The sequence below is a fragment of the Melanerpes formicivorus genome, unplaced genomic scaffold (assembly GCF_026170545.1).
Source record: "Melanerpes formicivorus ecotype bairdi unplaced genomic scaffold, bMelFor1.0.p_v2 SCAF_2, whole genome shotgun sequence".
Taxonomy (NCBI): Eukaryota; Metazoa; Chordata; class Aves; order Piciformes; family Picidae; genus Melanerpes; species Melanerpes formicivorus.
Genome location: NW_027142354.1, coordinates 54,371,614 through 54,389,656, shown reverse-complemented (window position 1 = coordinate 54,389,656; position 18,043 = coordinate 54,371,614). Strand labels below are relative to the sequence as shown.

At 44.5% G+C, this 18,043-nt stretch overlaps 1 protein-coding gene across 7 annotated transcripts in view; it reads left to right on the top strand.

Annotated features, from left to right (window-relative positions):
• The window catches only part of SGCD (sarcoglycan delta), a 393,456-nt gene that overhangs the window by 225,094 nt on the left and 150,319 nt on the right, over positions 1-18,043 (top strand). For 4 of the 7 annotated variants that reach the window (XM_068161646.1, XM_068161637.1, XM_068161654.1 and 1 more), the window contains exon 3: positions 16,805-16,990. In XM_068161646.1, the coding sequence (XP_068017747.1) occupies positions 16,805-16,990 (186 nt within the window). Of the gene's footprint in view, positions 1-6,046; positions 6,116-16,804; positions 16,991-18,043 lie in introns of those variants that run through there. The other 3 variants (XM_068161680.1, XM_068161670.1, XM_068161662.1) reach the window with 2 other exon arrangements.

Here is an 18,043-nt window from a genome sequence, read left to right as displayed (position 1 = left end):
GCCCTGCCCTCCTGTTTCCCAGCTCACCTGTACATTTACTGTGGCACCCGGCACCAGCACTTTTTATTGTGTTTCCCTTGGTTCGTTTACACTACCCTTTTGTTTGCTAACTCAGATGAATAGAAGAGCCAAAATATAGTACTTGGATCTGAATAACTTAGTCATGTGTGAAGCAAAGTCTCCACTTCATGGTCACCTTTGCTGTTACTGGAGTTTCCCTTATACATGAAATTCAGAGCATCCTGGAAAGCCTGTCTGCAAGAGCAAGGCTGCCACAGCATTAGCTCTGCCCCTCTTTGTCTTTAGTTTCCAAGAATTAGAAGATGGTGCATCTCATAACCAGTCCTATATTTATAGCTTCTTACTCAAATGTAGCCATGTTTATCTGCTCTAAGGAAACTAGAGCAGTGGGTGAGGATGTAGGTGCTGCGGGTCTGGCTGCTTCCAGTGCATGGCTGCATGCACAGACAGTCAGTTACTCTCCAGGCACAGTCACAACAGGCTCCTTACAGCTGAACACACACACACACACACGAGTGCTTTTTCATTTTCTCCCATTTCCTTTTCACTTGTCCAACAAGCCCATCTCAGCCCTGTGTGTGATTACCTGATGACCTGTGTGCCTTCATTCATTCGCAGCTGCAGAACTTAAATAGGATTTTGTCCCCTGCCATCAAATCAGACCTTTGCTTCCTGTGCTCACACACACAGAGGGATGGGTTTTCTCCCTCCAGTGAAGCATTCTTCTCCTACAGCTACTACCATTAGCTAAACATATTTGGGGAACTCTCACCTCCCCTCTCTTTCTCTTTACATTGCCTTCCATCCTCTCTGGATGCTCAGGGCTCAGCAAATCCATCAGGAATGCCAATAGCTGGCTTCTGATCTCAAAGAGTTAATTTTATAATCAATAAACTACCTTAACTCTGCATTTAAGGACATGGCTCTTGTATGAGTCTTGCCTTCTCCCTTTCCACACCGCTATGCAAGAGATGTATTAAAAGAGTCCAAGGATGCAGGTGATTTAGGATAATAATAATGAGGCTGAGGATTTTGTTCCATTGAGATTATAAAAATATTTGGAGGTGTGTATTTATTCTGATGTGCTATTTCAAAACATTTAATGGATTAAAAGAGAGAAAGCTGGAACAAGGGGATTGCTTCATTATCTCATTCAGATCTTAAAGTTTTCATTTAGACTGTTTCCTCCACCCCAGCTGCACACACACCTGCACTTACATACTGACTCTTTCTGCATCTTTGTCGTGCCCTGGTTTTCTTAGGAAGCTGCAGGAATATTTGAGCAGGTCCCTGGAAATCTGCATGGCATGAAAATTCCAGGTTTTGTTTTCTGTGTGAATAGATATTATCAGTCAAAGGGAATTAGCTGGGAATATCATTAATAGTAAATATGAAATAATTTGCAACTGTTTCTAGAACTGTCTTCCAGTATCTGAAGGGGGCCTACAGGAAGGCTGGAGAAGGGCTTCTCAGGATCTCAGGTAGTGATAGGACTAGGGGGAATGGAATGAAGCTGGAGTTGGGGAGATTCAGGCTAGATGTGAGGAGGAAGTTCTTCACCATGAGAGTGGTGAAACCCTGGAATGGGTTGTCCAGGGAGGTGGTCGAGGCCCTGTCCCTGGAGGTGTTTAAGAGCAGGCTGGCTGAGGCTCTGGCCAGCCTGATCTAATGTGGGGTGTCCCTGCCCATGGCAGGGGGGTTGGAACTAGATGATCCTTGTGGTCCCTTCCAACCCTGAATGATACTATGATACTATGAAAATGCCAAAATGCAGCACAGAATGGTAGGAGTTGGAAGAGACCTCTGGACATCAACTAGTCCAACCTCCCTGCTAATGCATTTATGCCTAGATCAGGTTGCACAGAATCATGTCCTGGTAGGTTTTGAAAGCCTCCAGAAAGGAAGACTCTATAGCCTGTCTGGACAGTGTTCCAGTGCTCTGTCACCCTCGGAGTAAAGAAGTTTTTCCTTACATTTAGGTGGAACTTCCTCTGTGCTAGTTTGTACCTGTTGCCCCTTGTCCTGTCACTGGGCACCACTGAATAGTGCCCAGCCCCTTCCTCTTGACCCCTGCCCTTTACAGAATCACAGAATTTGACTGAATTTCAGGGGCTGGAAGGGACCTCAAGAGATCATCTAGTCCAACCCCTCTGCCAGAGCAGGAACACCTACACCAGGTTATGCAGGAATGCATCCAGACAAGTTTTCAATATCTCCAGAGAGGGAGACTCTACAACCTCCCTGGGCAGCTTGTTCCAGTGCTCTGTCACCCTCACAGTGAAAATTTTTTTCCTCTTATTTACATGAAACTTCCTATGCCTTGACTTCCACCCATGGCCCCTTGTGCTGTCATTCAGCACCACCGAGAAGAGCCCAGATACATCCTCTTGGGACTCACCCTTTACATATTTATGAACATTGATGAGGTCATTTTAGATATTGATAAACATTGGTAAGATCCCGGCTACATCCTCTTGGGACTCACCCTTTACATATTTATGAACATTGATGAGGTCATTTTAGATATTGATAAACATTGATAAGATCCTCTCTCAGTCTTCTTCAGGCTGAAGCCCCAGGACTCTCAGCTTTTCCTATGTGAGGTGCTCCAGTCCCCTCATTGTCTTTGCAGCTCACTATTGGACTCTTTCCCTGTCTCTCTTGAACTGGAGGGCTCAGAACTGGACACAATGCACCAGATGAGGCCTCAATAGGGCAGAGTAGAAGGGAAAGAGAAACTCCCATGACCTGATGGTTACAATTTTATTTATTTTTAATGCATAATTAAGAGCAGGTATAAATGGTTAGGAGGAAATTTTCCTTCCTACCCTTTGTATGTCTCATGTATTTCCTGGTGTAGAAAGTCGTGGGACTAGGTGGAGTGGATCTTCTGGAAGATTTGCAGCTGCAATGATGCTGGAGCTCTGAATGGGAGGTAATTAATTTCTATCTTTCCCAAAGAGCTCTAGTAAGGTTGATTTTTATTTTTACCTTTTTTTGATCCTCATAACCCTGCCAGTACTGAGAAGTAGTAGCAGTTAGATAGTTATGTTGACATCAAGGTAAGTTTTGCACTTGCGAGGTTTCTATATTTTTGGTAGCACAGGTGTTAATACAAATGATAGCTCAATAGCAGAAAAACAGATCAGTCCCTGAGCCACAGTTCTGATGCCTGGAGCACCTTTAAACCCCATACCCAAATGAGAAAGAGATAAAAACAACCTAGTCAAAGTGGCTTAGTTTGAAGGAGCACTTTATATGTTACTTGATGACAAAATAGTTAGTCATTAATGCAGTTTACAGTAAGATACCCTTAAGTTATCAGTGAGGTTGGTGTGATGCCTGACAGATTTAATGTAAATATTTATGGACTTGGCCTACTAATTATGCCAGTGGAAAAAATGCAGTATTAATGCTGTCACCTCTGCATGTCTCTACCTGCCAGCACACTGCTAGCTCGCATAAATATTCTGAAAATAGAAAGTATGGCTCATAAACAGAAGAGATCATTTACATTTTTAATAAGGGATTAGGTTATCTCCAGCAGTGCTTCCCAGCATGTGGTCCACAGACGTATGGACTATTCCCAAGGGAACTGGGAAAAATGACAGAAAAGAGAGTTTTGTGTAGAGTGCATAGAAATCTCTCTCTCTGAACCTGTTACAGGGGTGTGCACCTCCTCAGACCAATAATTAAGGGTTCAGATGAAGGCAAATTTGAAAACCACTGAGTTACCATATTTGTGTGAAGCACTGAACAACTGCACAGTGCTGCACTGCCATGTGGGAAATGATTTGACTGTTGGTCCTGCCAGAGCCAGGCTGCTGTAGGAAGTCCTGGACTGCACAGCACTGAAGCATGTGCTTAACTCAAAACACATGTCTGTCCACTGAAGTTACCGCCTGTCACCAAACCTAACTGGTTTGCTGAGGAAAGACCATGAGGAAATTTAAGACAGAAGGCAAACAGCTCTGCTGATGCCTGATTGTCTTGAAAATCTAATTATGTGAATCTGTGGTTCACATTTCCCCCTTTCAGTTTATTTATACTAAGAGACCTCAAAGGCTTTAGGCGCCTTTGGTTTCAGCTGTTGCTGGTTGCCAATCCAAAGAGTATTATCATTGCCATTGCAGCCAGTTAAGGAGACTCTCCTGCATTGACAGCTCTGCTGTCTCCTGCTGTCCAAAGTCTGTGGTTTCTTTTCTGGCACAAACTGACTCCTCACAAGCTGTGCAAATAAATCTGAAATGCTATCACCAGTGGTTGTGTGTGGCTTGTGTGCATGCCTTTCCCTTGGCTTATAGTCCTGAAAACAGAGGCAGAATGACTGCAATGTATATATATTCCTATAGTCTTCTGCAACATAGCATCACAACCAATGTACATCCCCGCTGATTTCAGTGCGCTTGGGCGCTGGTCCAGGTTGCCAGAATCTGGCCTGTATCATGTGGCCCACATTGCTGACCGACATATGGCTCTTGGCAGGAGTTATGGACAGGGCATTTTGGTAGCATGGCAGGCTGCAGGGGAAAACCATTCATAGTGTTACCACAACAGTTCTCAGAACAGGCTGGATGGATGGATGAAGTACTGTAGGCTTTCCATATAGGCAGACCATGCAGTTTTACTAAGGTCTCATTGCCAGTGTGTGTAAGGCAGATCTTGCCTTCCAGTGAATAAATGAGGCTGTGCTGTGGACCTAATCCACAGCCCATGGAAGTCAGGCTTCCCACTGCTTTCAGTGAGCTCTGGATCAGACCATACATAAGGCTCCAAATTATTTCCAATCTCTAGCCACATTTGACTCTTGTAAACACTTCATCTGGCTACCACACCTCTGTAAATCACAGAGCAGAACAACCCAATGGAAGTGGAGTGCACAGGATTGAAAAGGAACATTAAGTGGGAAAAATATAACTCTCTCTCTTTAAACTGTCTCTTTTTCTATATTGTTACCTTGACAACTCTGCTGCTGTGTTTCATCTTTGGTGGGACTTAGCTGTGGTGGTGTAAGGGGGACATCCATGTGTGTTTCATCTACTCCGGCTCTGCTTCAGGGGCACATGCCGGGAGCAGGGCACCTCAACCCGCAGAGCCCACGTTTGTTGCCTTGACCCATGGTGCTGTCTGGAAATGATTACAGATATTAAGAACTGGGACCCGTTCTGACTAAAGGTATAACATTATGTCTTCTATTTCTTTTCCTTCAGCCAACGCCAGAGCAATGTTAATGCTCTGTAAAAGGGAGATGCAAGGTGCTTAAAATATTTTTAAGGGCTTGGACAGCTGGAAAGCAGAGAGGGATGAAGGTACTCAAAAATAGTTATATTATTTTTAGTATAAGCAGATACAGGAGTGTGTGTCAAGATTAGGATAGAATTCTGATGTGCTGAACTGAATCTAGAGATGCTAAAAATACGCTTTCTTTTCTCACAGTTTTTATAAGAAACAGAGGCAAAGGTAAGAAGAGAGTAGTGGTGAACTGAAATTTGAATTCCTGTGTTTACTTGCTTGCTGGGGTTCGATGAAGCTGTCTGTTCACCTGGGCTTCCATCACCACTGGTACTAGCAAAGCAGATGAGAGAGGGTAAGGTGTTATCTGTTGGAATGGGATCCCTCCCACCCTATTTTTCCTCTTTCCAAAGAAAATCACCACACACAAAGTCCTTTTATTCATTTTAGCTGAAATGGCTAGCTTTAGAGCTGCAAAGGCAAGACCTGCAGGCTTGAGGTCTGGGTGCAAATGGGGGGGGTCTCTGTCTGAATGTGTGCATGGAGAAGGGGGCTTTTAACACAAAACACATCTGTTTGCAATTGCGATCTGGAGCCAGCCCAGTAGCTGTAACTTGGCCTGACAAAGCCTTATTGAAGTACAGACAGTGTGGTTTCAAAGCAGTTAGAAAAAGAACGGGAATGCTGTTCAGGAAATTCTTCAGGCATGGGCAGGGACTTGGCTGCAGTTCTGCTGTTGGAAAATCTGACAGGGGCAGCTCATGAGCGCAGGCCGGGCCTCGTGCTGCTCTGAAAGCCGTGCTGCATCTTCTCCCCAGCCTCCAGAACCCCTCCAAGTCTGCATCTGTCTTCCAAGGCAGAGGTAAGAGCTGCATAGCTCCTTGCTGCTGCGGCCGGGGTGATTTGCTGTTCTTTTGTGCTCCTGCAAAGAGGCTTCTTGCTTTCAGACTGTTTAGAGGGGGGAAAAAAATAATTGAAAATGGGAAAATAATTGAAAATGGGAAGTTGTGGCATATTCCTGAAGGGATGGGAGAAGTTTGAGGCTGGGTGGTGGTTTCTGGCTAACTTTACTTCAGTAGTAAGTGGGAAGGCAAAGCAACTCCTGCTGCGTGAACACTGAAACAAAATCATTCTTAACTTTTTCATTTGGGGCAATAAATAAGAATATAAACTGCAGCCCCTGAAAGGGTGGCTCTGTACCATGTGTCACATACAGATTTTAATGCAAAGTGCAATTCAGTCATGTAAATGCATTTATTTGTACAGTGCATTATAGTTGTTCAATGAGTTGAAAGTGTGTTTGTCTGGGGGCTGTTGGGCAATTCCTGGTACAGCCAGCTTGTGAAGAGGGGTGAGAAGTCAGTAATAATCACTGCCTTGTGATTTCTCAGCATATTTTTTTTTTCTGTGTTTTATAAAGCATGAGATAACTGCAACAGACAGCACAGTCAGAAACCATGTAGAGCAGATTAGAGGGAAAATCATTAATTTAAGGGCTGTTCTCTCTGCAACTGCTGATTTGCGTTTCTTTCCCCAAATAACTTGAGAAACATTTATGACAAAAAGCTCTCTTTCTCTTTAGGAGCCTGCCAGATTTAAGCATTGCTCTCTCATCCTTTTAGTTGCAGCATTAAAGCTTGTCTTGCCTTTGCAGAGATACCAGCACCTTATATGGCAGGCTTGTGTTTGGGAGTTAGGGTACGGTGCATTCGTCAAGGCGGACGGAGGTGTCAGGAGCAGCCCGCTCATGTAGCTTCACAAACTTCCTTGCCTCTGCCAGTGCCTCTTCCTAGAATTTCCACAGTGATGTTATTTGATGTGTTGAGAATGCTTTTTAGATGTGTTTTCTAGTGGTGGTGTGTGGTGTTTTCTTCTTTCGACAAAGAATGAATCAAGGATATTAAATTATGCAGTGGGACAGCGCTAAGCGTTTCTGGCTGGTTGATGGGAGCAGACCCCACAGTTTGCTTTGACTGCAGCCAGAGGGACTGCATGTGCAGGGGGCTCAGTCACTCATCTTGGCAGTCAAAAAAAATTCAGTGACAAAGTGAGGTTCACCCTCTCAGTGCATCAGACCCAGAGCTTTCTCCCAGTAATGCTGGTGAAGTGTGTACGTAGGTAGCTCCAAAGGATAGTGGCAGACAGCAAACCCTATGTGGACAGAGTAGGATTTAGTGGATTTTGGACTTCAATGGGAATGTTATCTAGCCCAATACAAACAGATTTGATATGATGGAAGGGAAAAGAGAAAGGTGTTTTGGGAGTGTCTTCTCCTTGCCACCTTATCTGTTTTTTCCTGTGAAAGTGATGGCCAGCTGAAATGGGTTTGTTTAGGCCAAGTGAGGAACTTTGCTGATTTGGGAAGACATGGATGTACTGTAGCATCCATGAGGCTAATAGAGATGAAGGATATTAAGAGGAAGGACAGAGATGAGCTGTGGAAGAGAGGCATGTGATGAAAGTGAAGAGGCTTGATAAGCTCAAAGTTTACTTTGCAGAAAATGCACCTGTGTGAAAATGCTATGTTAAATGAAGGTTTCCTGTGGTCTAGGCTGCTTGAGCCTTCACAGCCTGCCATCTTACCCTGCCGACTTAGAGCTCTATTGCTCTTCTCAGCAGCTGATAATTTAGGCATCCAGTCAGCCTTTTACCTTCTTCACTGCTAGTTATAAGCTTATTAAAAAAATAATAGAAACTTCAAGTTTCTTCTTCTGATCATGCATAACCCAGCTACCAGTTCTGATCATCGTTGAAGAGCCAGAGAGATAAAGAGACTGGAATACATCTGTCTTAGCAAAAAGGAGCTGGGGCTGTGCTGCCATATCTAGCTTTAGGGGTACTCCTGCCCCACATCTGGGTGAAATGAGCAGTGCAGGGTTTTTATGAGGTATGGGAGCAGTCTGGATCATGGGATGCCTAAGTGCCTAGCAATGCTGTTCATTGTACCCATTCTTTACAGGACCCCAGCTGGAGACACTGGTGCATGGGTGTGAATTCAGGCAGGGCAGACTCAGAGGCTCTTTGCAACACCCTTAGCTAAATTTGATCAAGGGAGGTGATGTTTTCCTCTCTAACTCGGGCAGCTGCTCCTGAGCCTTCCCCTGTCAGCAGTGACCTTTTTGCAGCTCCACCCATGTCAAGTATTCAAGCTTTGTATCTAAAAGGACTGAAGTGTGCCTACATATATGGACAGAATCTTATGCACCTAAAGTTAAATTATAGGATCTCTTGATCTTGGAAGATAGGAGAAGCATTAGCACACCCTAACACATGCATGCCTTCTCCTGGTCCCTCCTAAGAGCAAACTAGAAAGCAAGTGTGTCTGTGCAAATGATTAAATGGATAAAGCATGGTAAGCACATTATTTGGAGGGAAGATGACGGAGGGAAGATGAAGCAGAACAAGTTTTAACTGGCACAAGCAGGAACACTGCAAAGACTGTGCTCTGGATCCTGGCACATGCTCAAGCCCACAGTTCTTAATTTGTGCCATGCCAGTTGGATTCCGACAGTATAAATCCATATTACGATCCTGCTTTGCACATTCCTACATCCATCTCTCTTTCTGGGTACTGTGGAGTGAGAGTGTGTTGGGGCAGAAGTCTTCAAAGTATCACCTCCTGTAGCTTGCTTTCTGCTTCAAGCTCAGTTGATTCTATTTCTCTTGCTGTTCCCGCAGCCTCCTGCAGCCACACCTGCTGCTGGCTATTTTAGTGTAGTTCTCGTATTTGTTCATCCTGCTTTGAGACTCTCCGGTGGGAAAGAGCATTTATAAACTTGGCACAGATGGACATAGGCTCATGATTGCTTCACATCATCCGAGTGGCGCAGAGGAACCAGGGTGTGAATGCAGCAAAGCCAGTACAATGTTTGCATGCAGTGTGAATACATTGCTGGGAATCGTGGGGCACTTGGTGGAAGACATTCTTTGTTGACTGGCTTGATGCAGAAGAGAAGGCACTGCAGAAACTTTTTTCTTCCTTGTTAACTTCTCTTTCCATTTTCTCATTAGTTCTGAAAAAAACACCCAAATAATGAGATATCACCCAAAAAAAGTCTAAAACTTAGGAGAAACAGTCATAAGTAAGGAAGCAGTCATGTTTCTCCTCTTCTTGGAGAAGAGAAGCAATAGTAACATAACATTGCTCACAGACTCTTGTACCATCACAAGAAAATGCCACTTTTGGTTTGCAAGATGTTGTTCAGAGGTGGAGCTACTTGTTATTTAGTTTTGTTCTGGCAAGCTGTATTATGTTTCCAGTTTTTCTGTAGGTGCTCCTTGAATGCAGATCAGTGATGGAGCAGAGCAGAAATCCCAAGATCAGCTTTTCAGTTGTTCATCTACTCAAAGATCCTGGTTTATAAACTGAGGCTTTTGCAGTGGCCTTACCCTCAAGCATGCTTACTGTCAAAATGATGTCAGCCCTAGCAGCTGGGGAAATTACATGAGGTCTCAGGATGCTAGAGGTAGGGGGTAGCCTGGAGCATTGAGGGAGCTGCATTAGAGGTGCTTTACGAGGAGATGAATCCCCAGCTGTCTGTGCTGAATGAGTTCAACTTCCTCAAGATACAAGAATGTGGACAGGAAAAGTGATATTTCCCCATGGACCAGGCAAAGCATGCACTGGTGGACTGTGCAGTCCTGTGCAGACCAGTCAGAGCTTGTTGATGTGCTTGTTCATGCTGGAATCAGTCTAGATGCTTGAAGAACTCTACAGATGGTGTATCTCACTGAAAGAAACTAGTCGGAAAGGAAGAGAATATTATTTGGAAAGTTTCCTTTCTTTTTGTGTCTCTTTGGCCACATATCCCATTGCAGTAAAACCTGAGAAGTGAGCATTGAGTGATGATGGTGTTCCCAACTCATGGAAGGCCAGAGCAGAAGGATTTCAGCTCTGGGGACTCCAATGGCAGTGACAGAGACTATGCTGGCACAACCATTGAGGAAGAAGAGCCCAAGTTCATGGCTTAGATGGCAATGGAGAAAACTAATAGAAGACCCAACTACTCCAGCAAATATTTTATCCTTTGGGCTATTCCCCAGTGCTCAGCCCTGGATGGCCAAGCTACAAGTGAGAAGAGTGAGGAGTCGTTTTCCAGAGCATGAGGCTTTTATGGAGACCCAGGCTATGGACTGGCCTGCGTACAGGGCCACAAATCAATTTGGGGTCACAACCCTGGTGGATTAATGGGCCTGGTGGTGTCAAGCTTGAGAGAGAGTTTTGTGAGGAGTGGAGAGGCAAAATGTCTTGTTGATGTATGGCTCAAAACACTCGTCTTCATGCCAGATTTTGTTCCCAGTCACGCTCCAGAAATGTCTGTTGTTTTGAACCTGGTGGATAGTGTGGACTTAAAAGAGAGCGAAATTAAAGAGGATGAATCTGCAGAGCATTTACAGCTAGTGAATACAAGTGCGTTGCCTTCCAGTGATACAGCAGAGACCACCTCTGAAGGGTTTTTAGGTTTGTTTGGGGGTTTTGTGTTTGGTTTTGTTTGGTTGGTGGTTGGGTTTTTTTTTTTTCTTATTGGAGCCCAAACCAAAAGATTTCTATCAGAAAAAAAACCAACAACCAACCAAGCAACCAAAAAAAACCCCAAAACACAAAACCTCCTACATAACCCAAACCAATAAGAAAAACAAACCAAAACCCAGTAATAAAGAGATGTTGGTGGTACAGACACATAGAGAGAGACCATGTGGGAAATCCAGGTCCAAAGCCTGAGGGAATTTGAACCCCCATCTGATCTCTAGAAACGTGTTCCCATCCATGTGCTATGGGTTAGCCTGGGGTCAGATGCTCTTGGGTTTGCTGATGAAGTTGTTACACCTTGGTACCAAGCAGGAAGGGAGGAGAAATACCGTGTTAGCTGTGCATAGCTCAGGGGCTTTGGGTCTGTGCTGTAGTGAGTGGTTTTGATGAGCTCTAGGGTATTTTCAGCAGCAAATTTCAAGTGGGGTCATAAGAGAGACGCTGTCTTCCCAGATTGCAACCCCTTTTAGCTTTAAATTGTTCTATTACTAAGCATACATCATTCAAGGGCTGATCAAAGAAACCCCCATGGCACAGAAACATTATTGATTCCTTTTGTTATGCCTCACCCTATTCATAGCCCTCACTGAGCCTACAAAGCCGGCATGGCCAAGGGATGTTACCGCTCTGATGTTTGCAAAGGAAAGGTGTTTATCCATCCCTGTGCATATAAAACACCTCTTCTGCCTGATGAATCATTAATCAGGGTTGTGCCACCTGAGTGAGAAGCTTTCTGTCAGGCCGGGAGGACGTAGTGGAAAGGAGAGAGACATGCAATAAAGATTTGCCATAACCAGTGGGGTCTGAGGAGGTTTTTGGAAGCTCAGTGCCAGCTCTGCTCTGTGATGCCTTTCAGCTGAGCCTGGTTTCAGCTTTACTGACAGAACGTGCTGAAGCTCCTTTGCCAGTAGTGCTCAGTCTGTGTGGGTCAGAGGATGTGGTGACATGACTCCTCCAGTGGTCTTAAAAAAACCAAATAAATCTTTCCTGTCATGGACCATATCTCTAAGGTATGCTAAGGCAAAAGGATAAATAGCTTTTCTAACTGGGCTGGGGTTTGTATCATGCCCTTTTTGCACTGTTCATGTACACACAGTGTGTAGCTCATATGCAAAACTTAGTACCTCTATTTTTTTTTTTCCTATTTTTTGTGCAGTGGCAAAAATTCCGTGGAGAATTACCCAGGTTCCAAGCTAGACTTTTGTAGCCATGGTAATATTGTCTGTGGGTAAAGTGTGAAGATTTGGTATGCTGCATTTTTCGTGTTATAAAATGGGATTGTACATGTGCAGAGGGTGCTCCAGGGCTGTGCATGGGTGTCTTTGAGCCCTCTCACGTCAGGCAGACACTTTCAGATGTGACTTCTGGAAGGAGTGCTTCGCTTTCCAGTGTCTGTATTTGTTTCAGTATTATCTTTTCACCACTATCATGAAATGAGGTGGTGGTTCCTATTATTTTCCTGAAGAAGAAGAGGAAAAGCCAATTAAGCAACTAGCAGCCTTCCCCCTTCAGTAATTGAAAGGTGGGGGAGGACTTAGTAAGTGCAACCACATGTATGTCCTTTCACACTAATACTATTTATTTTTTGTGTGCCTTAGTTCTTTTTAATGCTTGAGTCAGGAGAATTTGCTAAAATGCAAATTATGACTAGCATACTTTTCCCTCCCACACAGAGCAGATTATTGATAAGAAGTATAGCTGGTTCCCCACATAGTTGCCACACCTTGAGTTTTGTGTCTAGTTCTGGGCCCCTCAGTTTAGGAAAGATGTTGAGTTGCTGGAAGGTGTCCAGAGAAGGGCAACAAAGCTGGGGAGGGGTCTGGAGCACAGCCCTGTGAGGAGAGGCTGAGGGAGCTGGGGTTGCTTAGCCTGGAGAAGAGGAGGCTCAGGGGAGACCTTATTGCTCTCTACAACTACCTGAAGGGAAGTTGTAGCCATGTGGGGGTTGGTCTCTTCTGCCAGGCAACCAGCACCAGAACAAGAAGACACAGTCTCAAGCTGCGCCAGGGGAGGTTTAGGGTGGATGTTAGGAAGAAATTCTTCAGAGAAAGAGTGATTGGCCATTGGAGTGGGCTGCCCAGGGAGGTGGTGGAGTCACCATCACTGGAGGTGTTTAGGAGGAGACTTGATGTGGTGCTTGTTGCCATGGTTTAGTTGATTAGATGATGTTTGATTATAGGTTGGACTTGATGATCTTGAAGGTCTTTTCCAACCTGGTTAATTCTGTATTCTGTATTCTGCCTTGCAGGCCACCTTATTCTAGTCACTTGTTTAACAACACACCTCAGCACTCTCTGTCCCTCATTCTGTCTTCCCTTCCTGGAGAACTACAGACACAAGCATTTTCGTATGATTGTTCACAGTTCAGGAGGGAAGTGCTAGGTGGAAATCATATACAGCTTTAGATACAGCTGTGTGAGATTTTGTATAGAAGGGGTGTGCTTTCTATGATTCCCCTGTTATTTTCTTGTTATATATTTATGCTGCCTCCCTAACTCGCGCTCCTCCTGTGTGTTGTAGTACTTTAGTTGCTTTGTCTCTGCTAGGACACTTGTGAGCTAAATATTTTATTGGAATCAGAGAAATGCTCCAAATCAGACTGCTGTGTGGACACAAGTTGCTCTTTGTTGTTATGTTCTGTTCCTATAAATTCTTTTGATGTCTACAAAGTTTTGCCCCAGCTGGCCAGGCTATTTTCTCCATCCTAGAGACTGCAGATAAAGAAAAGATTGGGGGGGGGGGGGGAACCAAAACAAAGGAAAAAAACACATGAAAAAACCACCAAAAGAGAGTAGGAAGTTTTGCAATAAAGAGATATTTTGAGCTGGATATTTCGTACTGTTTCTTATTGGTCAAGCCTCTTTCATGATTTGGGAGGTTCAGCAGTGCAATTTATTCGTTTTCTCCAAAGGAGAGGCTGCATTTATTATGTGCTTTCCAGGGTCCCCTGTTAAAATATTAGGCAATAAAATCCTTGACTGTACAGTAGTTGTGGTTGTAATTTCCCCCAGGTAGTGGAAACTCTATAATTTATTGTTGTTTAAGTTTTCCCTTTGCACATATCAGAGTGGTTGTAGCAGTGTAAAAAGACCTGTTTTTTCTCCAAGTGAGTGTATTTGTTGGTGACCCAGCTTGGGTCTGATGAGCTCTGTGCTGCGAAGCCTTCCACAGTTGCTGACTTGGCATCCACAAGCAAAGATACTGGTGCAGACAGAGCTGGATCTGTTGTAACCAGCTTCTTTGCCCCCTATTGGTAAAAGCTATGGATGTGTCTGGGCTGCAAGTGGTTTTGCTATATAGATACCACCCTGGCCAGTCTGAACTGGAGGGGTGATTGATGGTGACCCTGGTTATACTACTGAAAACTTCACTTTAATACAAATGGAAATTTTTTTGGTGGTGTACTTTCAATGGACATTGGCTGAACTGGCTGAGCCAACCCTGATTAAGAGCAAGCCTGTTTTACCAGGAGCTCTTCCTGACACGATATGACTGTTGCAGATCTTGGCAATAGCTGGGACTGGGGCATTCTGAGGTTGTCAATGAGGCATGGTATGGAGGGATGTTAAATCCTTTTTTTAGACCAGTTGAGAAAGCTGGTAAAAGCAGACAGGTTTGGAGGCGTGGATGGGCTGTCTGCAACTCGCCTTGTTCTAGTCTGAGTTTAGTAAGGACAGGCATCGCCTTTGTTCAGAAGGAGGGAGGTGTTCAAGAGGGATGTGGCACTTGGTGCCATGGTTTAGTCATGAGGTCTGTGGTGACAGGTCAGACTTGATGATCTTTGAGGTCTCTTCCAACCTTGGTGATTCTGTGATTCTGAGGGAGCTTGGCCTGGCAGCTGCCTGCAGATGGGCAGTGCTGGTGCCCTGAGTTGTCTCTTATGGGTATCCTTTGCAGCACCCTGCTACACACAGGTCAGACTTGCTTTTTCACCTTGGTGGACTGTAGCCCTCAAGCATAGAGGGGGAAATACTCTTTGAAATACAGTGGTACAGACACCTGAGGAGGACCTAATCTGTTACTGGTTTTAAAAATCTTCCTGATCTTACACTTAGAGAAAGAGGCAGGTGGGCAGCTCTACCTTCTGGAGGGGCATTGTTGTTGGGATGAGAGCAGAGGTGTGAGCACACCAGCCTCCTTGGGCTAAAGAGCCTTCCTGGATATGCTTCTAATTTATAGGTGTAGACTGGGAAAGATTCAGTGCTTCTGATCTGAAAAGAATTTAGTGCCTGAATAGATTTATTTAGCGCCCGTTTCACTCTAGGTCAGGGGTGAAAGTTCATGGAAGGAGAGATGGCTGATCTCTTATGCTGCAGGTGACAACACTAAAAAAGGTTAGAAAACACAGGTCTTAGCAAATTCTAGAGCAGTGGAAGGTAAAAAAGAGAAACTGGTTCTTCAGGCAGCCTTTGTCTCCAATGTGTGGGCTTCAGCACTGCGGCAGCAAAGATGAAGTGTTAAATTCATCCCTGGTGCAACACTACTGGAATAAAAGTTACACCATCGAGAAACTCACCTTACACTGGTCTGAAATGGGCTCTGCCCTGCCACTGACTGCATGCTGTATTTTATTAGCTGCTGGAGTATGGAGCTATTAGCAAAAAAGTAAGGAAAAAGCCAGGAAAGTAACGGTAAACAAACATAAGCTGCTATCAAGGAGCATCTAATTCCTACCATTGTCTCATTCCACCCTCACAGATCACACTCCCACAGAGAGGAACTTGTATTATTTCCTTTTGCTCTGTGAATTTTATAATTGACTGCATGCAAATGTTGAAGCCAGAACCCTGAGGAAGAGGCCCGTGGTGTTGAATCAGTAGTGCAAGAACACATGGGGTGGCTTCTTATCTGTCTAGAGTCTAAAATGCAAAGCATTCAGACAACTATGTGTTATTAGAGATGATAAGAGATCCTAAGCCTGTGTGTCAAAAAAAGTCTGACAACCTAAGAAGCTGATCCCTGGGGGAAGCCTGTGGATGTGGCTTTTGCACACCCCAGTGTGAAAGATGAGAAGGGGAACACTTCCATTTGCGTGGCACAAAACACCTCCACGAGCACAACTTGGTGCACACGCAGCCATTGTGGGTGGCTGTGTTCAGGGTCCCCATCCCAGATGGTTGCAGTGTCACTTGAAAGCACCTCTCCCTTTCCAGCCACATCCCTGACTGCCCAGAGCTAGATGGATACTGGGTTTGTAGGAGGGGCCATGGTGAGGACCATTCTTCCTGAGGATGCTGCTGCACTGCTATCCTCAGCACCAGCTTTTCTTCATTCCCTCTTTCCTTGGTTTTGGCCCCAATCTTGTCCTAGCATGCCATATCCACCCAGACTACCAGAGTCATGTTAGACCAGCACAGATCTTTGATGATAATTTGTTCATGACATGGCAGCTGGGCAACCTTGTGCTTCAGGCTTGCTTAGTGAAGAAAGATTGGGGTGTGGAAAAGGAGGAAGGCAAACATTTCCCCTTCACTTTTTTCCTTTGCCTTTTTTTTCTTTGCCTGGAAGGAATGATTTTCTTTGAGACTATATATTTTTTTATTATTTTATTTTATTATTTCTTTAAATTAAAGCCTCTGAGCAGTAATATTGCATCTTCCAAACAAACTGCTGAACTCAACTGCTTTTACCAAAGGCATGCAAAATTTTCCCCTCAGGATCCTTAGAGGCCCTGGAGTGCCTGCCTTGCAAAACCTGGGGCGGTGAACAGAGCCAGTCAAGAGTGATCTCCATAGGATACCTTCAGACAGTGTGCTCACATGTATTTATAAATGTGTCTATACATTTAACACCTAAAATTCTTGTGTGTGTGTGTGTGTGTGGTTTTTGTTATGTTCCTGCATGCGGTAAGCAGAAAGGAAAAATAATGCAGAACCAAGATATCGAAAGAGACGCTGCCCAGCTGGTAAACTCTGGAAAGAAAAAACAAACCCCTCTAAGAGGCACAGACACAAGCAGTTCTTATCATCAGCTCTCTCGTGCCGTTTTATACCCATGGCTGTTTCTTTGTGATCATTTCAGATGCCTCAGGAACAGTACGCGCACCGGAGCACGATGCAGACCTCGGAAGGACCCCAGGTATACAAAGTGGGGATTTATGGCTGGAGGAAGAGATGCCTCTATTTCTTTGTGCTGCTCCTAATGATTTTAATCCTGGTGAACCTTGCTATGACCATCTGGATTCTGAAGGTTATGAACTTCACAACTGTAAGTAGGGGTTACCCTGAAAGGTCTGGGGAGGGTGATGGTGTTTCCTCTGAGCGTGGCTTCCGCTGCAGCTTCGATAATGGGGTGGTTTAGTTGCCATGGATTGCCGTGACCACAGGGAGAAACAAATTTACCCAGTGATTGTCTTTATCTGCTGGAGATGTCTGCAGTATTGTCAGGCTGAGGAATCTGCTCAGCATTGCAAATCATGTGCCTCCTACCTGCTATATATATACAGGCAGATACGTAAACAATATTCCCTCCCCCAGTTTTCAGTTATAAAGTGTTGTATTAATGAAATACTTCAGTTTGAACTGGGCTGTGGGAATGTGTTTGAGCCTTTCTTTTAGACTTTTTCTGCCTTATTTTTTTTGGTTTTGGTTTGGTTTGGGGTTTTTTTTTTGATGACTGGAAAGTCAAGAAACTTGATTTACCTTTTTCTTAGCGAAATTCATGTTGTTCCTTAATAATATGCTTCCAGAAGTTTCATGAGGGAAAATAAAACTTTTAGGGTGGCACTCCAGGTGTGGTATATAGGTATCTTTATCTTTATCCTCATTGTGCTGTGGATGGTGCACATCTGGCCTTCCAGTAATGCTCCCCTGCTGCACAGATACCCTGGCCAGAGTGAGCTTTCCAGAAGCCCCTAGAAAAATGTTGGGCATCTGTACTAGGAGGTGGATTACAGTGGGGCAGGTGGTGCCTTCCGCACTCAGAGTGCTCTCTGCATCACCTGAACTCTGTTCAAACACTTTTCAAGATGGTAAGGAGTGCCTTGACCTTGAGTTACCTTTTTAAATGACATGCTTCACCACTCCTGTTCAAACAGCCTGCAAGTCAGGACTTGATGAACCAGGCACACCCCACTTCCAGGGCTAGTGAACTTTCATGTGTGGCAGGCTCTAGTTTTTCAGTAGGTAATTTGAACAAGTAGGGTGATTGACATGAAATCATTGGTCCTGTCTTCTTCAAAGCAAGCATTGCACCTTGGTCAGATGGGATTATTTTAGGATCATTTGAGTCTCCAGTAGAGTCTAAGTTTGAGGCTTTAAT